Genomic DNA, 23,182 nt, shown 5'->3' with positions numbered 1-23,182 from the left:
TTTTATATGTATAGTATTTTTTTAACCATCTCTATTAGTCTTTCTACCTATCAAATAAAACAATTATATACAGTCTCGAAACATAACAACATTTCTATACTAATTCTTTGGGACATAACATAAGTGACAAAATATAAGTGACACAAATAAAAACATCTAGATTAATTCATATTCGTTCGGCATCATTGATTCTTAAAAAGTCTAATTGTGAATGTAAACTATTATATATTTTTCAAATTTACTCGGATGATTAATAAAAACTTTTGTAGAATTAAATCAATTATCTTCAAAATTAATCGATTCAAAAATTAAATACTTGGATTATCCCAAAGAAATCATATATATATAGGGATATACCTTATCTTCTCCTAATTGAGGTTAGACAAGGTGAAGTCCTAGTTGAGGCTAGGCAGAGAAAGTCCTAGTTAGATGCTAGGTAGAGGAAGTCTTAATCTGGAGCATTGGGTAAGGAAATCCTAGTTAAAGGTTAGGCAGTTCTAATTAGAGACTAGGAGAAGTCGTCATATAGAGGATTAAGATTTCTCGCTAGTCTTCTAGTTAAACTAATATGACTAGACTTTATTCACATTCTAACATTAAGTCATATTTGAATCAACCCTTGATCAAACTGACTAGACCTAGATGTATTGTCAAATTTTAAAATTCTAGGATCAAACCTAGTGTTTCTTGCAAACACTTTCTCCCTCTCAAATAAAACAATTATATACGATCTCAAGACATAACAACATCATATATCCATATAAATTCTTTGGGACATAGCATAAGGTAAAACATAAGTGACACAAATAAGAACATCTACGATTAATTTATATTTGCTCAACGTCATTGATTCTTAGAAAGTTCAACTGTGAATGTCAAATTATTTTATAAATTAATCGATTCAAAAATTAAATATTTAGATTATATATATATATATATATAGGGATATATCTCGCTGGACAGTATTGAAATACTTTTGGTGGCATTAGACAGAGAAATATTGTCTTATGTACACAAAATTCCATACGGAGGGGAAAAGTGTAGCTGTGCCATCACTCTCAGACTCAGCAGTCACATGCATGGCACACAATGTGTTTGTTTACATGTGGCAGTGACCATGCTAGCTACCTTGGATTTTTTTTCCTATTTATTTATCACATTAACATCTTTTAGTAATCCTTATAAAATAAATATTTTTATATTAATTCTAAAATTAACTTTTAATATCCTTGATGGTGGTGGTGGTGGTGATGGTGGAGTGAAACCAATGATCAAAATTATTATGTGAGGTTGGTTGAATTGATCGATCAAATTGAGTATATATGTATAATTTGTTATAAGTTTTCATTTTATAATCTAAAATTCCTTCAATTTTTCAATTTATCACCCATATTTATTGTTGATAGCTCTCATGTACTCATCAAACAAGAAATTTTCTCATCACCTCCTCATTAAAATTAGATAAAGTTATTTATATTCTAAATTTTTTCATGATTTTATTATCTATTAGCTCTCTTACCAAATCCTTAAATTGTTACAAAGTTTTTTATCCCATCGATACTATTTTTAATATTTATGAATATTGAATATTATTAGGAGTGTATGAATATGCATGTAATCTACTACTTGAATGAAATTTCAATGTGAAGCATGCAAGTTGGGTAAGCATCATCATGTACTATTTGCTTCTAGTACTCATGAATGTTCCTCTTCCCCCCTTTAGTCCCTTTCATTCTAACAAATTAAATGGGGTCCTAGTTCTATACCTAGCATTGATGGGTTTCATTATTATTGTTTTTTTAAAAAACTTTTATTGATGATTCTACAAGTACCTATAACATAAGTTTACTTGCTTAAAACTTGTTCTTAGGCTCTTGATATATTAAAAATAAATATTATGAAATAGAAACAAAATTCTCTACCCGTATCAAAATGCTGTACACAAATAATTGTAACGACCCGGCCCCTCGGCCACTTGGGCGGCCCAACTAGCGGCCCATTTGGCGGCCCAATCGGCGATCCCTTGGGCGGCCCAACTAGCGGCCCCCTTGGGTGACCCATGTCGTCAATCGACGACCCTCGGCCGTGTCGTTACTCACTAGGTCTTTCCACCCCTGGCCAGTGGATTTTTGCCTCCCCCAGGATTCGAAAATTGTTACGCCCCGGGAGACGGCTTTCCGAGAAATTTCGGCAGCATCTCCCCTGTAACAATTGACTTTCCCTGAATACATACACATATATAAGGCCCACACGGCCAATCCATAACAGGCTATGGATTTAAACAAGTAAAATAGACATAAATGTGACCCACACGGCCACTCAACACATCCTACTATAAAATCACAACCACGCATGTATATATATAAAATCCGTAAAGGAGTTCGGTAACAACTCGAAAATGGAAATCAGAAATATATCGAACAGCGGAAAACTAAGTACTCAAGTGGAAAACTCATCGAGAAATCCAATAAGTTCAAATACATGTATGCGGAATAGTAAATAAACCAAAAGCTCAATAGTTCGGGACTAGCAGTGCAGCTCTCCAGACGGCATCAACCTGAAATACAATACAGGTAAACGGGGTGAGTTCCAAAAGAAACTCAGCGGGTATCTAGCAGATATGTGTATAAAGGCTATCAACAGTAATAACATGCTGTACAGTCTACTGGAAGGTAAATAAGATAGACAACTGAACAACAGTAGATCTGTACACACCAGAGTCCGATAAACAATAGTAAGGTGGAAGGTAATCTCCAAACCAACAAATAGGTATCCTATGCATGCATGTCATCCAAGTGCATCAAACAAGTGCAGCAATCACAAACAAATGCAATAGTGCAGTATGCACATGGTGCAATGCATGTCCTGGTCACCCCTGACGCCAGTCAGATCAGTCACCCCTCTAGCGGTGAGGTCGCGTGGGAGCCAAAACCCGTCAGAGTACTCATCCGCAGTGGTGAAGTCGAGTGGGTAGGGCTGTGACCTCTGTGCACTCTGCCGTCACCGCTCCTGCGAGACCGAGTGGACAGGATGTCCTCAAGGTGTACACCTATCCTGGTACCCAAATCATAAGTGGGCGAGCAAGCTCTCATCTCCTGGTCACAATGACAGAGGAGGGATCCCTGTATGCTACCACGCTACGAAACCACTATCCTGGGTGGCCTAGCGGAAGCTCCTGTCAGGGCAAGTATGCACCAACCTAAAGGTTTCCACTAACCCATGAGTGGAGTGTGTGTGTAAATCATATACGAGTGACGGGCTCAAACTGTGCTACTACTATAATAGGAGCGACTCGACTAAAATAGGAGCAGGAGCCGATGATCACAAGACATGCAATTACACACACCCTTTGGTTGGTAGCCCGCATGTAACTGACGCCGGACTCAACAACAATGGAATCCCGCACGTCAGTTATGCAATATATGCAAGCATGATGTATGACACTAGTCCATGCAGCATATATCCAAATGCATATCCATCAGTATGATCCATGCACCACCTATCCATCTACAAGTCCATGTCATATGCTCCCATAATCAGAATGATATAAGGTATCACGTCTAGTATAAACACCGATACAGAGCAAGATAAATCCAACTAAAGCATATGAACAGGTATCAGGTGGTATCAAAACTCCATAGGTATCAGATATCTAAACATGGCAAAGGTATCAGATATCTAAACATGGCAAAGGTATCAGATGATATCCAGAAAGAAATAACTGATAACCAGAATATAAGCATGTGTAACTGATGACAAAGTCAGATCCAAGCAGCATGTATAGTCCAAATGAGCAGAAATATAATTACTGGAATCTAGCAATTTACACATATCTGTAAGCCTATCTATAAAAGATAAGTCAAGGTACCCGCCTTCCGATTGGTTGCGTGTAATCGTAAAAAATCCGAATATAATGTCCGCAACCAATCAACCAAATCAAAGTCCTACAATTATTATCGAAATCCATAAATTCCAAAATATATATAAACACCAACCAAATCGAACCCTAACTGAACTAGGGTTACACTTTTCAATCGAATCAATAATCCATTGTAAATCACTAATAATCCAACCAACAAAGAAAACTCACCTCTTCTTCCTTGCTGCCACCAATCAACCGAAATCCCAACTCAAAGGAAGTCTACTGATCTGTTCCAAAACAGAATCACCACTATTTTTCTTCCTTCTGCCAGACATCAACACAATCCAGTGATCAGTGATCCACCACACCCAAGTCCTAAACAAGTCCAAACTGAAATGAACCAACAAGAAGAACTCACCTCAAGGACCTGCTATCCGTGCCCTAGATCTGTTCTCCCTCTGCTTCTTCCTTCGCGGCAGCAACCCGACACAACCACCAATCGGCCAACAATCCGAATGAGTTCCTGATTCAAGATCCAAAGCCATGAACCCTAAATCTAATCTCAACAAAAAAACGAAACCCACAAATCCAACTCACACTTACCCGATTCTTTTTTCCCCTTCTCCGTCGCCGGCACTGCCCAAAGCTCCAACGCTAGAAACCCGAACCCTAGCCTGCGCCGCCGTCCGAGAAACGCTAGCACAAACCCAACTGCAACCGAGGAAGGGAAGTGGCAACCGGAAATCGCGATCGACGAAGAAGGAGGAGGAGTAGAGGGAGTCGCGATCGGGTAAACGGCCAGCACCGTCGGCTGGCAGCAGCCGTGAGGTCGCGGTGAAGAACAGAGCTCAGGCGCTGCAGCTCCGCGGCTGCTCTTGCGTCGGCGACGAAGCAACGGAGGCGGAGGTAGAGCGCCGTTCGGGAGAGGAAGCGCAGAAAGGGGCTCGCGATCGGGATCTCGGCGGAACACGCGAGGTACTGTAGATTCCTTATTGGATGGTTTTTGGCTTAACGGGTTGGGTAATATCCAATATCCATTAACCTTAAACCATTAATCCAACTGATCTGGTCGAGCCAGCCTAAATCAGCCGAACCCAAACCCGAACTCAATCTGACACGAACCGGTACTGTAGCAAACCGGGTTTGAAATTGGTTCGATTGGTTCAGGGGTCAAACGACCTCCGATTTGGTCCAAACAAGTTTCGTTTGGTTCGTCTTCGCGAGACGAATCTTTTCGTATCCATGGTAAAATTTTTCGGTATCTTACATCCTCCCCCACTAATAAAAATTTGGTCCCCAAATTTCTATCTACGTACTATAGTGCCAAAATACTATATTTCCAATGACTGTCATACAGCTGTGAGCACTGCCACAGCTAGACTCGTCTAGAAACCTGCAGCAAATGTTAGCAATCCACCCCAGTCTCTGCTAGCAACTTGATCTAACTGTCTGAACATGAGCACCACCACCACACGCCTTTGCTTGTTTCTTGACCAATAGCACACCCAGAACCTGTCACTACCAGGCTTTACTCCCCACTATAATTGACCATCTATGAGGGATTAATTATCACATCACATCTAACTTCAAGCTAGTAAATAATTCCTCAGTATGATTCCAACTCATGTACAAAGTTTGAATTGACCTAAGATTGGCATACAAATGAGATCTACATGGTATCATTAACAAATCATAAATAAACATGCATTTACTCCAAGCTGATAGAGCCAAATCAGAAGGATCTGCGATTATAAAGTTTACCTCTTGTACTATTTTTCAATCAAGAGATTTTTTTGTGAATTATCAATAACAATAATCCAACTCTTAACCTTCTGTAGTGAACACAACAAAAAATAATGAGGTTAAGCTAATCGAAGTGCATAAATAATTGTGGTTGATCATGTTTCCTGTTGCAGATAGAAATTTTCTAGCATTCTTTTGAGCAATGAAATCACAATGATCTTTTTTTCTTCTTTTGTTAAGATAAAAACACCATACAGTTCAAAACATATGAAAAATGGGAGAACTAAAGAAAACATCACCTCAATCTTTTTTTATTGTCAAGATCAGGAGTTGGAAATTGTTTTGAAATGGTAATAATGAAACCAACAAATTAAATGCACATGAGCTCATGGAACTTGGTTCAATGACACTAACACAAGACACTACATAAAATTGAACATGGCATACCTCTAAATCTATGGTTGAAGATTTAAGGATACTTAAAAAAGAACACCTAGCAGTCTTAATTCTCAAATTCAATTTATTGTTAATGCTAAGTAGCTTGAAATAAAAGTTCCATCGTCTAGAGGATCCAATCCAATTTCAAAGTATGTTCATGAAGTCATACCAATAGATTTTGGTAAAGAGCTCAACTTGTAGATTTAGAGTTCAAAATCTCCCAGTCACAATCAAGCAGAACAAAGTAAGAACCTAATAATGACAGTGTGTACACCATGAAGAAATGACTTAATTAGCACAAATAGGCCCATCGTCAAATGAAGAAAAAGAAAACAAAGGTAATAGAAGGTCAAGCTAAGACTCATACTAATCAACTATAATATGTTATAAATATTTGATTAGGACACAATTTAGTCGAAAATTTGGCTTGTATTGCTTGGAAAGAGTTCAATCTACAGATTTATGGTTAAGACATCCTATTAGCACTACAACAATAGATCATCATAGCACAATTAGGTTTTTAATTTTTTTTTTTTAGTGAATAAGAAATTCAAAGAAAATTTAAACTTCAAATCTTTTTTAGCCATATCATAGTTAATTTCATATTGACCAGGAGTTAAATGACTATCATCAAGTTGTGTTACACCCAACTACTTGGAGTTGATTACATGGATCTTATTCTTCAGTACTATAATTTTCATTATGTTAACTCTACACCTTCCCCCTCTAGCTTTAATAGATTCTACTTTCTAACTGTAGAATCAATTTGGCATTTTTTGAATATCTTCACACCATTTAAACTATTTTCTATAATTTTCCATACGTTGGAGTTGCACCTAATTGCTGTTGGATAATAATATATAATTTTATTTTACTTTTCTAGTAATACCATTAACCACATTCCTATTCTAATCTTTGATGCATTGTTTTACCAACTACTCAACATTCACATCCATAAGATATTGTGAGTTGTAACACTTCCAAAAGTTTTCCTTTAAGCTAAGAGACACATGATAATCACACATAGCTACAAAAGCTCTTTTCCATATCAACCATCCATTCTTTCCCAATGATCGATGCCTGATTCAACAACTTAAACCCTCTATAGACAGAGCAAAATTTTATGTCAAACTTTATTCTAATAAAGTATTAAAAAGTTTTTCATTCATTCCTTGAGCATTTCATAATTCTGAAAATTTTGTTAAATAGATTAATTAACCAAATTATACCTTGTACTACTAATGCACACATTCAGTTGACACTAGCTAAATTTCTTAATAAAAAGTACAAAAAATGATTTTATGTACACCATAAGAAAAATGACTAACAAGTGAGTAAAATGAATCTCCAACTAGTTAAGCCCTTAAAAGCATCTGAGTTAAGTGATTACTCTGGAGCATGATAACCAAAGGTACCCAAGACTCGTGTAGAATGTAGGCGAGCTGCCATATCAGGAGCCTGATTTGAAAGGTTAAAATCTGCAATTTTGGCTCTAAAATCCTCAAAAAGGAGGACATTACTTGATCTGATATCACGATGTATTATAGAAGGCTGAACCTTCTCATGAAGGAATTCTAGCCCCTTTGCTGCATCAACAGCTATCCTCACTCTTTGTGCCCAATCCAATGCTGGACCAGGTTGTGCCCCTTGAACTCCTTTTCTTCCTGCAGTTTTTAAAAGAAATAAAAAATTTCAAGTTCCTGTCATAAAGCTGCTGAAATAAGTAAATTAGCTAAGCATAGAAATACAATGGAGAAGTTAGTATAACTATCCTGTACCATGCAAAACATCATGCAATGAGCCCATGGTTGCAAACTCATAAACCAACAAACGCATATTCTCCTCAACACAGTATCCCAGCATTTCCACAAAGTTTTCATGCTTCAACCTTGAGACCATAGAGACCTAATGTCAGGAAAAAGTGCTGTAGTTATTATGCCTTTCCATGTTAGGGTACATGTTTATGTCAGGAAGTCCACTGCAGACAAGTAAAGGAAAACCTGAGTCAAAAATTCAGAGGAGTTGTCTTCTGATGTAGAATCAAGCTTTTTCACAGCAATCTGCTTCTCATCCTCTAAAGTGGCAAAGTACACCCTTCCATATGATCCTTCACCTACTAAAGCTTTTGACCCAAAATTATCAGTCTTCTCTTTCAACTCTTCAAAAGACAACATGGGCACCTCGATAGTTGGAGGTGCTTTTGGTGCTTCACTTCTTGGAGCAGTGTACTTTGAACCCTTCACACCTGGAATATAAAAGGAATTCAGCTATGATGCAGAAGCAGCTTGCTAATATCTCAAGCCAAAAGCAACAGATCCAAGATTACCTAGTCTAAGTTCAGCGCATGAACAAATTTAAATAGTTGTTTAACCGCATATGAATGGTGCACTTATGCAGTTTAGCACTAGTAAGATTTTGATATTGCAAATGAACTATATTACAGAAAGAAGAGATGAAAAGACAACCCTTCTATTATTAAAGTTTCCTTAAACTAGAATTTTCTGTGATCAAGAAGATACTCCATGTTTTTTTATACAAATCAATATTTAACTCAAATTAATTTATCTACTCAATCTTTAGAATTAATTGCCTATGCCTGTTGTTCAAATATATGCTAAATTCTCCACCACATTCTCCTTAAACAAAACTTGCATACTAAAAAGAAATAAAACAGCAAGTAAATCTGCCCATTCAATAACTATAGCTAACCAACACATTTTTCACAAAGAAATATGGTATTAGTAATGACAATTTTGCAATGAGAAAGTAATTTCTATAAATCGTAGGGTAAAATGCATACCATCTGCATTATTGGTTTGGTCCTTCAGGTGTTCATCTTCTTGGGGATGATAAGACTCAGCAACATTACATGAACAACACAGCCAGCGTCGCATTGTGTATCCTTCTTTAATATACTTCTTAAATGTGCCTTAATATTGAACAACAGACAATCAAGAATAAAAAAAAGCTTATTTGATCTACAGAAAAGCAGACAAATATCTAATAATATCTTGTGGAATTATTACCTGGAGATGTGTCTAAAAGAGTATTTGATCATGTGTGCAAGCATTATTCCTAAACAAATTAAGACCCACTATCATGCTACCTAATATGACAACTCATCATAATACAATCATATTGTTGAAGCTAAAGCGACTGACAGGATTATTAATAATCACAATCAATTACGTGTAGGTCCCAGTTTTCTAATTGATTGTGATGAAGATGCATACAGTTACGGGTAAGTATTACGTGCACTCAATTGTGAAGCAGCTGAACGAGTATTCCTCAGGGCAGACATCGTTAAATCATGCATAGGAAAAATAATGTATATTGACTAATAATTTCACAAGGAACACAATTTTAATCTTGATATCTCCATCCGATAGTGGAATCAATCTCACACTAGAACTGGGAAGGAATGGGGAAAAAAGGGAACCTCACTCTGTTTTCCTAATAAGACAACAGCAAAAATAGCGACAGATGTTTTGAATTAAGCATTCTAGCACGAATTCCCAGCTATGAAAAAATTTCAGCTGGTTATATTTCAGAAAAAAAATTCATGCATGTATCTTCGGATCCAAGGCAAAATCAAGTATAGGGAAGGTAAAATTCTCTAAAACTGCAATTTGTTGCTTTTAAACAAACAACGCGTTCCATGAAAAGGAATATCCATTTTACTCTCGGCGAGGAGAAATTAAAACAGAATCTTCATGAAGCATCCAAAACCAACGATACCAAATGGCATCCACAAAATCGTTCGCCCGACGCGATGAATTGATCAAGTGCAGGGATCTCACCTGGAGAAGGTACCCAGGAGCTGCAGGGCGGTAAGCTCTTCACACCACTAGGATTAGGGTTTTCTTGAAGTGGGCAGATGCATCAGGAAAAGGACGGGAACTGAGACGGAGACATCGCGGGGCGCGACCAGTCACGAAGGAGACGGAGGACTTTTATTCTTTTTTCTTCCATTCTCTTTTTAGAACTTTTTCTAGCGTCGCGAATGTAACGTCGACTTAGAACACGACCAAATGCCGCTGGCTATTTCTCTCAATCCGTACCATTTGTCGTCCCCCAAGTTGTTACCAGATTCAGGATCTTGTACGTCCTCCAATTCGCGTGATGGGTTATGATCCAACGGTTCGGGCGCGAGGTAAATGCCTTCATTTTAGTTTATGTTGGCTGCACTACAACAAAAATGACTTTCCGCAGCGCACAAATATGCTATCCGCAGCGCACATCGCACGCTGCAAAGTTGCAAGCTGTTAAAAGTCGTTAGGCATCCGCAGCGCGCAATGCACGCCGCGGATGATCACATCCGCAGCGTACATTGCGTACATTGCGCGCAATGCGCGCTGCGAATGTGATCTTCCACGGCGTGCATTGCGCACACAGCGCGCAATGTACGCTGCGGATGTGATCAATCGCAGCGTGCAATGTGCGCTGTGGATAAAATAAAATAATTAAACCATTCAAATCACAATTATAAACTCAAAATTCGAATAATTAATAACATAAATACCACACACAAATACCATATAAAATTACACATTTATAATCCAACAATTATATATAACATTCACATCTGTTTTGATAAGCTTACAAGACTTTGTTATCTTGAACATAAAGAAAAACAGAAAATACATGAAGTTATGTGTATATATGTGCTGATACTTAGCACATATATACTTGTTGACTGGAAGAGCTTTCTTGATAATGAATCTATCCTTGTTGATAAATCTCTGCGAAAATACAGAATCTTTGCGAAGGAACATCTTGTTGATGAATCTATCCTTGTTGACCGGAAGAGCTTTCTTCTTCCCCTTGCCCGTCTTGGGTATCTGTGATCAGGGTAAAAACCATAAGGAGCACCTTCGCTTTTAGTTATTCACCTGCAAATTAAATTATAATGAAGTATTAATATAAGTGAATGTATTTAACAAAATTAATATCAATCTTAATGAAAGTTAATCAAATTAAGTACCTACTATATTCATGATCTTCATAAAACTTTGAGATCCTAAATTGCTTTGATCATTTGGCTTATTTGAAACATCCGGAACCTATAAAAAACAAACTAGAGTTCCCATCACTAACCAAAACAGAAGTTCCCACCATTCAAAGTTTGCACATGGTATTTTGAAACTAGAGTTGATCCTACAATGAACAATCAAACAAGACAAATTACTGAGTAGAACAGGGATGGACACTATTAATGCCGTGATATTAATATTGTATCTTTCCTAAGCTAACTGAATCAGTGCAAGGATCATCAGACTACATGAAAAGTTATTGTCACTACAAATTCAAAATTTTGTTTCAGATACATGGCATCTATTCTTTGTATGTGAGATAAAAGGAACTAACATTAGCAAATTGAACTTGTCATGATTGCTCCCAAGATTAATAAAGATATAGTCTCTAAGAACAGCTTCAGCGACCTACAGGACATAATATTACAGGTGCTGATCAAATACATTGTTGGTACGAAGAATTCTTTTTTCATAAGGAAATGAAGCATATAAATTCACAAATCATGTCTATGGAGTTTAACTTACAGTTATATTACCCTCAGTTTCAAATCCATCCATGACAGATCTGAAGTATTCTCCTATATTTTAAAGACACAGATTACTGCAATGCATGATCAACATCAACAAAAGCACCAGATATCAAGGAATACCAATATGCTTCAAGCACTGATGGTGAGTAAAAAGCGACAAATCTTTGACTTCATCAAGAATAATTTGAGCCCTTTCACCAATAAGTTGAGTACCAACAGCACCTTTTTCTCTTTGGTAGCTCTCCAGAAACAAGGTGGGTACACATCAAATGACTTCACTATTTGCTCATTGAACTGTGAACTAGCAGTCAAACAAATTTTTCCTGTGGGTAGGAAGAAGATTCTAAAAGAAACCAGGAGGAAAAAAGAGTACCAGGGCATGTGGAATACTAGAGAGTCCTTATATATTTTGGTGGATTTTTTAAATGCATGTTGGTGATGACCTTATCAGAGAAGGTCTTCTCTTTCAACTATGATAAGCATTGACATTATATTTTCATTTACAAACAAGTACAGAGCTTATGATCAAATTGTCATATGGTATTGAATTGGATTAGATAAACAATCAAAAGAATTGGTATTTACAAACAAGTACAGAGTCATTATGTTTTCAATATGTTAATCAAGTCCCAAGAATTGCATTGATACTTTGGTCTATGTTCAACAATCAAAAGAATTAAAATTTACCTTTAGGCTTCACTTGATGACTAAAACTGCTGATGGACACATTAGGTTATACAGCAACCGAAAGTTTTAAGATAATATTACTAAATGAAATGAATATATGAGTAAGTTTTCATCAATTCCAGATTGCTTTGACTCCAATCATATTTAAACTAAGGATCCAGATGGTAGCTCAATCTATGTATATATGCTACATTTGCAATTTAGCAACACGTAAGTCATGGTATGGATAACTCAATGCATTTACTCCACACAGATATAGGATCTAAGCATATCCAGACTAGAAACGGTGGCAAGCCATTGTTAAACATCCCCACCCAAATGATACATTGCATGTTCTTCTCTATGATGACAACATTAAACATGAGAATACACATGATTACTACTACAATTGTATGTTAAATTACCAGACTATCAGTAAGGTATATCTAAATGAAGCATAGCAATACTCAAGGTTTCTCAAGATTGATAATAAAAAAACTCCTAGACAAGAACAACATCCCTTAAATGATTTACAGTGAGCAGCAAGCAGTCTTCATTTTATACTAAAACTAAGCAATTTAAAGAACAAAAAATATATATAATTTAGACGTGCAAATGGTATGTCTAATTCTTTGTCAACAATGTTGTTTCTAGTGTCCGACACACTAATTCTAAAATGAAACCCACAAATTAGCAAACAAGTTCTCAATGTTTTTTTCTTTTATGTTTCTTAAAATTATATAGTCTTTCCCACTAAATATTCAACTCTATGACACTTTCTACCATAAAAAGTTAAAAACCACAGTACCCAACGGCAATATTGAACTGGGATAATGCACCTTATTTGTCTTCACGGGTACGAGATCGTCCATGCTGAGCTCCTCGTTGGTAACGGGGCATTTTCCATGATTCTTAAGAAAGAAACAGCAGGAAAAAAAAAGTCAAATGTAAGATGACTAACTGAAGTATACCAGCGAGCTAATAGCCACTCGACCTTCAAAAACGAAAGACAAGAACTAGGAAATCAACGGGGAGAAGAGGCGGAGGAAAGCATACTGCAACATGGTGCTCGATCAACCGCCGCTCGAAGAGAAGCCCGGATCTCTTAGCAACAACCGGCTCCTCCGGCACTTCGCCGGAGACTAGAAGGAAAAGAGGGAAAAGGCGTGGTCATAACCCTAAATTGCACCGGAGGAGCAAGAACAGAAACCATACAGACTGCAGATGGACAGAGGAAAGAGGATCTTACTCGCGCAGATCATTTCTGATTCAAGCGAGGGTTTCGCCGGTGAATTTGGCGGCGAAGTAGGAGTTCGGCGGTAGGGTTCCGCGAAGCTTCAGAGGAGCTGCGTCGTCCACCCCAGCGGCCACGTCGACGAAATCCCAGCCCCGGTCACCGCCGCCGACGTCATGCTCGCGCATCCGACCACGCCTCCCGCCCCACGCCTGCCTGAACCGGGCCGAATCTACTGCCTTGTCCCCGTCGCCTCCCACAAGGTCGCGCCGCCGCCTCGCACCGACGCGCCGACGAAGAGCAAGAGAGCGAACGGATGGGGCGGGGTGCCTGGAGCAGTTGAGCAGGGATCTCCGGCGGCGGCGGGGCGGGAGGGTCTGGGCGGGGCGGGAGGGTTTAGGGCTCAGAGAAATTATCCGAGCGAGCGGGACGGAGAGAAGGCGAGCGGGAGGGGAAATCGTGGGATGGGAAAAAAAAAAGGCGTTACAGTATGTTATTAAAATTTTAAAACAAATTAAAATTAAAATTTAAGGATTTTTTTAAAAGAAATTAAAATTAATATTATTAATGTTATAATTTATAAATTTTTAACGGCGGATATTGTACGCTGTCAATATAAATTTTTAACAGCGCACATTGTACGCTGTTAAAAATACTTTTAACGGCGCACAATATGCGCTGTCAAAAATAATTTTAACGGCGTACAATGTACGCTGTTAAAAGTATTTTTAACAGCGTATTATTGTTGCGCGCTGCGGTTGATAAAAATATGATATTATCCGCAGCGCATTTTATTGGGCGCGCTGTCAAAGCAACTATTAACGGCGCGCCTATAATGTGCGCTGCGGATGACGTGCTGCGGAAAGTCATTTTTGTTGTAGTGAGGATGATCCATTCTTCCATTATTCATCCTCTCGAGTAAATTCGGCATCAAGCTATGGAAAAGAGAACCAACAATGGCATTCAAATGGTGCAAAGCATGGACAAGGTGGGATTATGGTAAAATTGCTAGAGGCATCAAAAGTGGCAGGTGTGTTGGGCTATATATAGTTAAAGGGGTTGCACAAGGTAGAAATGAAGAAGAGGCAAATTCAATTGTTACATGACTAATAAGCAAAATACATATAGATGCTAATGGTACATGAAGCAAGCATTGTTATAATGATTTGTTCCTCTACTTTAACTTGTTGATATATACTTAGATTAGTGAGTATAGATGAAGGCGTTATGACATCTTGTTTAATCACTTTAAAAAAATGATAAATCCCAGTCAGTCTCATGGACTCAATCCCTGGGGGTAGTCGGTCCGGTATCATGGAAGTTTTCCATCGACCATCAGGGTAAATCGGGAAGCGCATACGGCGACCAATCCAGATGTCCAACATCCTTTGATTGCATTCCCCATTTGAAGGAAAATTCCTGCAAATACGCCGTAGCTGGGGATCGAACCGCGAGTCCCTGGGTCACCGCCGAAACGACCCCATATCAAAAACCCCCTAAGGGATTTTTTGGAGGCACGGTACCACTAGGTTGATAAGAGCATACTGTCTCAACAGCACCTCAGCCAACAAATATATGTTGCTAAGACTTGAATCGCACAGTACCTCAGTCAACAAATACATATTGCTATGAGGATTCGAACTCGAAATCTCAAGCAACACATGTCTCCATACTTACCACTTGGGATAAGGCAACTTACTTAGATGGTTGCTAAAACTGTGGTAAATATTAATGAAGTTTTTTATACTCTAATTTGTTGATACCTGGATTATAGCTATGGTAGATGAAATCGTTATAACATCAACTTAATTGCTTTAGTGACTAACTTTGAGACACTTGTAGCAACTAACATTTTGACTCAATAGAATCATTGTTTACAATAGGATTGTATGATATTTTTTGGATATATAGTACAATATTGATATTTCATAACTCATCAATAGTACTGATAGTTTAATACGAGTGAAGTGGGTTATGATAAACTTCACTTCTTTGTTCTGCCACTTAAGCAAGACGAGTTTAGAAAGAGCAATAAAATTAAAAATATACATAATAATCCATAAAATATAGATCGTAAATTAACAACTTTCACACTTTAATTAACAATATATATACACTACAACAAAAATCAAGTTTGACTTGACTTTGTGCCATGTGACTTATGCCACCTCATGGTCAATGTTTGACTTGACCAATTGACTTTGATGTTGAGGTGGCATAAGTGATGGCCAATGATGATGCTCCACATCATCAAGATGAAGAGACATGCCACCTCATGGGAGGTTACAAATTATGAGGTTTGTAACTCATGGAAATTAATGGTAACATTTAATTGGCCTTGAATGGCCTTGATGTGACATGCCACAAGAGAGAAAAAAAATGCCTTTTTTCATTCACATTTCTCAACGTGAAGTGCTTTCTCTCTTCTCTTTTGGTTTCTCTCTTTGAGTTTTTCTCTCCCTTCTCCTCTCTCCTCTCCTAGCCTTGACCAAAACCTTGCAAGAGTGCTAGCACACTCAAGGTTTTGGTTCCTCCACCTCTTGTCCGTGTGGATACCATTAGAGAGGAGTACACTTGACTCCTTCGAGATCCGGCGAACCAAAGGAGCGAGCGGGATACGCGAAGGGCACGCATCAAGGGTAAAGACTCTAAACATGTAGATCTAGAGTAGATCTAAGTAGAAAACAAATTTTATATTTCGCACGGATCCGGTGGCAAGTGAATCGGGGTTTTCCGCAACGCAAAAAGGCGGTTTTTGCGGCCCGATTTGCTAACAGTGGTATCAGAGCCACGTGCGAAAATATATATTTGTTTTATTTTAATTTTTATGAAAAATTAAGATTCTGTGAATTTCTGTAATTTTCTAATTTTTAAAGATTTTTCGAGAATTTTTCTCGTAGAGGAGAGACAACAAGTGTTCGGTCACTTGTAGGCCTCATCCGTCGAGAAAAACTCTCCGAATCGGCAAGATTTCGCCCCAAAATTTTTGGGACAGCGAACGAGGGTGCTGTAGATCGTGTAGGGACACTCATGAAGGTTATTTCGTGAGTAGGGGTGCTGCCCCTAAACCCCGCAAGGGGCTATGTCCCGCGATCGCGCCCGAAATCGCTTAGCGGGATCGCCGCGGAGATGCGTCTCGTAAAATTAGTAAAAATCAGTAGGAAATTATAGAAATTTATGAAAAATTGCATAATTTAGAATTATGTATAAAATTATGATTGTCATGGCCCAAAGACCCAATATGATTGGAAATGTGTTGTAATTCATAATACGGCCTGCGCGCCGTTTTTGTGTTGTGTGTGCTGTATATGTGATATGCGACCTGCGCGTCGTGCCTCTCTTTTATAATCTGATTGTAATTAGATTTTAGACTCGAATGTAACTCGAGTTTCTGATTTGTAATGTACAAATTGCGGCCGTGGAGAGTCCACTCGGAGATGGAGTTACGAGGAGGCAGCCGGCGACACATGGCGGTCAAAGGTGGCGCTTGGAGAAGCGGATGGACCTAGGTTGACCGTCCGATCTTCTCTTTGGCTAGAGAAGATCGTAGTAGGGCCATGACAACATAATTTAAATTTTAATTAATTGCTTAATTAGAGCCTCGTCGATTAGATTAGATCTAAATCGCGTATATGATACACATCGTCGATTAGATTAGATCTTAATCGCGTCAACTCAAATGCCTACCGCGTCTTGATACCTATCACCACCTCGATCATTTGTAGTCGTTGAACTAACCACCATCAATCTAGTAGGGAGTGGGCAGTGTAGTAGGAGGGCAATATAGTCAGTCCTGATCGCACCCAACTATGGTGCAACATATGCTCTCGCCCCTGTATCTCACCACAACACGATGCCGAGCAAGAGCCAACAAGAACAACCAACAATGTTGTCAACAACATCTACAACTAGTATGTGGATGTAATGATGATCATCCCAACATGTAATAGCTATAATTAATTAGCATGTTCAACAGGAATCAAGAAAAGTCAACCTAAATCAATGATACAACAGTTAAGACTGCTCTAACAGTGGATAGATCAATCAGAGGTCAACCAACATGTATCAAGCAACGAACAGTATAAGGTATCAATAAGATAACTAACGTAGGTAATAGGAGTAACAACAAGATAGTATCAAATCATAGCAAAGGTCAACTGGTAAGTATCAAGCATCATATGAAATAAGAGTATCAACAAAATAATATCACAGGCAACATGGATAACAACGGAAGTATGAATCAATAGATTATGCACTAACATAGGACCTGTAGTGATCAAGTACAGGGTACCCGGCTGATCAGACGATCGTCGACAATAAAAACCCTCAGAAAATAAGCTCAGAGTATAATAGGACTAATCAAATCAAAGTCCTGAAATTACACAACAATACATCATTTACTAAAATGATATCGTAATAAATTTACAGTAATTAAACTCTATAATTTAATCCCACTAATTACCTTATCGAAATTCATCCATATTAATCTAACTTAGGTTAAACCAACTTAACCGCGATTCAATCCACACTAACATCCCTTCTTAGTTTTTAATCAGATTTAACCCTAAATGGATAAAACTTAACCAATAGATTAATAATAATCATAATCAACTAATAAATCCCTAATCCTTCTTTCAACCAATCCAAGCCATGAACCGAGCAACAAAATCCTACAAGAATCGATTTCGAAGGCTTACCTCAGATCCAGGGTCTTGAAAGTCCTATCTCAGCTCCGATTTTTCTTTTGATCAAAAATAAAATCCTACAGAACAACAACCACTCAAAACACCAACATATAAATCCTTGCAAGGACAAAGCTCAATCAAACTCCATACAAGAACTCACACCAGATCCCTTGCCTTGAAGTCTCCAATTCCTCCCAACCCAGCAACGAACGGAGCCTGGTTTAGATGAATGGATCGGTTGGAACTCGTTGATGGAGCCCCGGTCTTGCATCGGAGGTGAGCCTGAGCTGCTGCAGAACAACCCAGATCCTCGACCCCAGCCCCGATTCTTATTTCTTCCTTGCAACGAAAACTCAAACACAATCTCACTAATCCGATTACAATCCAAAGCAAACTCTAAAATCCAAAAAGAATATAGAGCTAAGCTCAAAAACCCTAGAGATCTAAGATTCTCAGCTTAAACTTACCGAATCTCCCTTTGCCCGATTGATTCCTCACCACCACCATCGCCCGTTCTTTGCAATTTGGGCACCACCGTTCGATCGAACCTACTACCGGTGCTGCCCAACTCACACTCCACTCGTCGGCGCCCTCATCTGCCTTGCAGACTGACGGCAAACCACCCTGGAGCCGCTGCCGCCGCGATCGACGAAGGAGGAGAAGCAGAGAGAGGCGCGATCGGAATCTCAGAGACGGAAACAGCGATTGGGAATGAACAATGTCAGGTTTTAATCAACTCCTTAACGGGTTGGGTTTGCCATCCAATACCCATTAAACCAATAACCTAAAACCTATCATTAACCCTTTAACCATAATCCTATTAGATGAGTTAAGATTTAATTAATTAAATCAATCAACTTAGAAATAATTTAATTAATCTCATCTTCCCATAAACCCCTACTATTAAGGTTAATTGTATTTACAATTTAATACCCCTAATTTTCAATATTTTACACCACATATACAACTCATGTATCAATTATACAACCACCACAACAAACAATCCACATACTCATACCCACAAAATATGATCACCAACAACACATCATCCATGTAACAACAAAAATACCAAAACATCGCGATATGCATCACAACCCAAACAAACAACAAATCGACAAGTAACGATACGAGAAACTCTACAGCAGAATATAACAGAATCCAAGTTCACACAACTACGAACGTAAATCCAAAACACGAATACGCACAATAACTCTATAAGTCCACGAACGATCCAAATACACACCAAGATCCACATATCCAATTACAAACCAAAAATCATATGAGATAAACCCACACTATTTTTGTTGTTGTGGACAGATTTTCTAAAATGACTCATTTTATTCCTTGTAGGAAAATAGATGATACTAACTATATTACTGATTTATTCTTTAGGGAGATCGTCCGACTTCATGGAGTGTCGACAAGCATAGTTTCTGATCGTGATACAAAGTTTCTAAGTTACTTTTGGAAAACATTATGGGGGAAAGTTGGGAACAAAACTTTTGTTTTCTACAACATGTCATCCACAAACAGATGGATAAACTGAGGTAGTAAATTAAATTTTATCTACTTTATTACGAGCTATCATTCAAAAAAATTTAAAAGGTTGGGAAGATTATTTACCATATATTGAATTTGCTTATAATAGATCTATGCATTCTACTATTAATCTTTCACCTTTTGAAGTGGTATATAGGTTCAATCCCTTAACTCCATTGGATTTGTCACCTTTGCCAATCTTTGAGCATGCTAGTTTAGATGGTATAAGAAAAGCTGAGTTTGTGAAGCAAATGCATGAGAAAGTGAGGTTGCAAATTGAAAAGAATAAATAGTATAACCACTACAAAAAAAATAGGTCTTTTGCGATGAATTTTTGGGACGAATAGTATTCGTCGCCAATCAACAACGAATTTTGGGACGAATCCAAATTTCGTCGCTAATCTGCATCAAAATTTGCGACATAAAAAATATTAGTTGCCAATTTAGCAACTCAAAATATTCGTCGCCAATTTCATTGCCAAAAATAATTCGTCGCCAATTTCGTCCCCAATTTGGCGACGAATACTAAGTTCGTCGCCAAATTGGGGACGAATAACAAATTCGTCGTAAAACTTCACTGATACCCTAGCATGAACCTTTGTTTTTCTTCTCCGACGCGAACTTGGCGACGAATACTCGATTCGTCGCCAATTTGGCGATAAAAAATTAAATTCGTCGCTAAATTAGCGACGAATCTAGTGTTTCGTCGCCAAATTGGCAACGACTTTGGCGACGACATGGATTTCGTCGCAAAAAAATCAGTAAAACCCTAGATCCAAATTTTTCGTCACTTTTTCCATGCGAACTTGGCGACGAATCGCGTCGCCAAATTGGCGACAAATTACCGATTCATCGCCAATTTGGCGACGAATCCGTTATTCGTCGCCAAATTGGTGATGAATTTGGCGACAAAATAGGTTTCGTCGCAAAAAAAACACTTAAACCCTAGATCCGGCCTTTCCTTTTCTTCCCACGCGAACTGCTCTCGCCGATTCTCTCCCTCCCACGAACTTTCGCCCGATGCCGCCCGGAGCTGTTCCTCGCCGGTTTTCTCCCTCACCGAAGCTCTCCCTCGCTCTCCCTCGCCGATCTCGGTGATTTCTCTCTGAAATCTTTCCTCCTCGCGCGGTAAGCTTTCTCCCTCCTTTTCCTAATTTTTTCTGTGTTTTTCGCCGTCGGCGCCGCTGGAGAGAGATCGCCTGACGTCGGGCGGCGTCGGGCGGCGCTGCCTGACCCGTGGGGCGTGGGCATCGGGCGTCGCTGGCGCCTCTGGCCGGCGCTGCTTCATGCGGCTCAGCTTTCTTCATTTCAAGCCGTTCTAGTTCATGCAGCTCAACATCCTTCTTCTCGGGTTTAGATACCTCAATATGGTGTTCTTCAGATTCTTGTGGATCTTCTGTGTTTGTTTCACGAATAATCTTAGTAGGGTGTTCTTCTGTTTCTTTCTTTTCTATTTCGGTCATTTCTAGATTGTATACCTTAGTAGGTTCTTCTGACTCCTGTATTACTATTTTGTCAATTGTCCTCGACTCGACCACTTCTTTTGCTGCCTTAGGTTCTGGTAAAGCAGTCTTAGATGCAACACTAGTATCAGTCTTAGTCTCGGAGGGTCTGACCATCTCTTCATTCTATAGAGAAAAAAATATACAATTAGCATAGATTTCAATGAGGTTATAAAAACTTTGTTCGGTAACCATATAGAACATTTCATCATGCAAGTATGTCACTAGTTAACAGTTACGATTGGAACGACAAACTCTGACCTATAATGGAATCTATAGTTACACTGATACATAAAATTTCTAAGAAAACTGAAACATAGATCAGAACTATATCTAGATGGAATGCCTTTACAATTAGATAGAGGAATCAAGTTTAGCAAGACTTAATGTAGGTCTTTTGGTATTCTAGAAATCAAAATTTTAACCTAGTTGGGTATACGGATTCTGATTATGCGGGGTGCAAATTAAATAGAAAGAGTACTAGTGGTGGATGCCAATTTCTTGGATCCTCCCTAGTGAGTTGGAGTAGTAACACCACAAGAAAACATGGAATTAGCGATGAAATTAGCGACGAACTTTTTTTTTCATCGCTAAACTTTGCAACGGAAATAATTATTCCGTCGCTAATGGTTATTCCGTCGCCAAAACCTCAAAATTATGACGGCAATAGCGATGAAAGATATATCCGTTGCTATCGTAGCGATGGAATTATTCAATTCGTCGCTAATAAAGTGAAGAAATTAATAAATATAGTAATAGAAATATGACTTAGCGACGAAAATTTTATTTCGTCGCTAAATAGCAATGGATGTTTAATTCCGTCACTAAATAGCGACAGAAATTTATTTTCCATCGTTAATACGTGGCTAAATTAAGGGTCAGCCGAACCCTATTATAGTGACGAAGTTGCGACAGAAATAATATTTCGTCGCTAAGTAGCGATGGAAATAAAAATTTCGTCACTAATATCGTAATTTTTACCCTGCCCCCTTTCCTTCTCCACCTGCGCGAACTGATCGGCGAACTCCTCCCTCTCTCTCTCGGCGGACTCTTTCCCGGTGATCTTCTCACGTGCGGTGTGCTCTCCTCCCGGAGTCCTCTCCTCCCGGCAACCTCTCCTTCGGCGACCTCCCTTGGGCGACCTATCCTCCCCAGCGACCTCCAACGTCGTTCTCTCCACAGACCGCGTCGAACTTCTCCTCCGGCTCCCGGCGATCTTTCTCCTCCCAGCGATCTTTTCTCCGGCAAAATCTCATCTCATAGAACCTCTCCTCCGGCCTTTTATCAAGGTAAATTTTTCAGCTAGGGTTATTTAGGGTTAACCTTTGATATATCTGCATATGTGATTACGGCTGGATGATATTTGGAGTGTTGATACACATTAAGGCTCGTTCATAATTATATCTGCTATCTTTGATTAGGGCACAATGAACCTGTTAGATAATTAGCTAGGGTTATTTAGGGTTAAACTTTGATATATATCATTAGCTAAGGTTATTTAGGGTTAAACTTTTCTTAATTACTTTGATATATATAGTAATTTGAATTTCGTTATGATGATTTTAGGGTTAAAGTGTGATTATCATTGTCTATGATTTAGGGTTACAAAATCCATTTTAGGGTTAAAGTTTGGTAAACTGTTTAGTGTTAAATTTTGATAAGCTGTTTAGGGTGTCTATTAATCTGAATTTGGTTATGATGTGGTAACATAACCTATAATAATCTGAATTTCGTTATGATGATTTTTTGGGGTTAAAGTTTGATTATATTGTCTATGATTTAGGTTTACAAAATCCATTTTAGTAGTGATTAATGCAGGAAATTGAACAATTCTAGAATTACAAAAAATTTCAGACTATAGTTTTATAAAATTTTGTTATGAGGTGGTAAGATAACCTATAATAATCATGACCTATAGTAATCTAAATTTAATATAGTTTGATTTCTAAA

General features: G+C 38.4%; 1 protein-coding gene and 2 long non-coding RNA genes across 3 annotated transcripts; all 3 read right to left on the bottom strand.

Moving 5' to 3' along the window:
• Positions 1-7,429: 7,429 nt before the first annotated feature.
• Positions 7,430-9,981, bottom strand: LOC141820307 (PTI1-like tyrosine-protein kinase 3). The gene is made up of 5 exons (XM_074707599.1): positions 9,844-9,981; positions 8,844-8,972; positions 8,044-8,288; positions 7,822-7,948; positions 7,430-7,707 (listed from the first exon to the last, which is right to left on the bottom strand). Exons 2-5 carry the CDS (start codon positions 8,935-8,937, stop codon positions 7,430-7,432), a joined length of 744 nt encoding a protein of 247 aa, XP_074563700.1. The 5' UTR covers positions 8,938-8,972; positions 9,844-9,981.
• A 1,434-nt stretch (positions 9,982-11,415) lies between these two features.
• Positions 11,416-11,955, bottom strand: LOC141817097 (uncharacterized). The gene is made up of 3 exons (XR_012600781.1): positions 11,727-11,955; positions 11,602-11,654; positions 11,416-11,484 (listed from the first exon to the last, which is right to left on the bottom strand). It is a non-coding gene; the product is annotated as an uncharacterized LOC141817097 (long non-coding RNA).
• Positions 11,956-13,108: 1,153 nt separating this feature from the next.
• LOC141817622 (uncharacterized) lies at positions 13,109-13,617 on the bottom strand. Its single transcript, XR_012600844.1, has 3 exons — positions 13,522-13,617; positions 13,329-13,414; positions 13,109-13,183 (listed from the first exon to the last, which is right to left on the bottom strand). It is a non-coding gene; the product is annotated as an uncharacterized LOC141817622 (long non-coding RNA).
• Positions 13,618-23,182: the final 9,565 nt, after the last annotated feature.

This window comes from Curcuma longa, chromosome 2 (genome assembly GCF_044706935.1).
Source record: "Curcuma longa cultivar G26 ecotype Majalengka, Jawa Barat chromosome 2, ITB_CL_G26_1.1, whole genome shotgun sequence".
Classification (NCBI taxonomy): Eukaryota; Viridiplantae; Streptophyta; class Magnoliopsida; order Zingiberales; family Zingiberaceae; genus Curcuma; species Curcuma longa.
The sequence above is the reverse complement of the archived record's forward strand: the minus strand, read 5'-3'. Positions and strand labels throughout refer to the sequence as shown.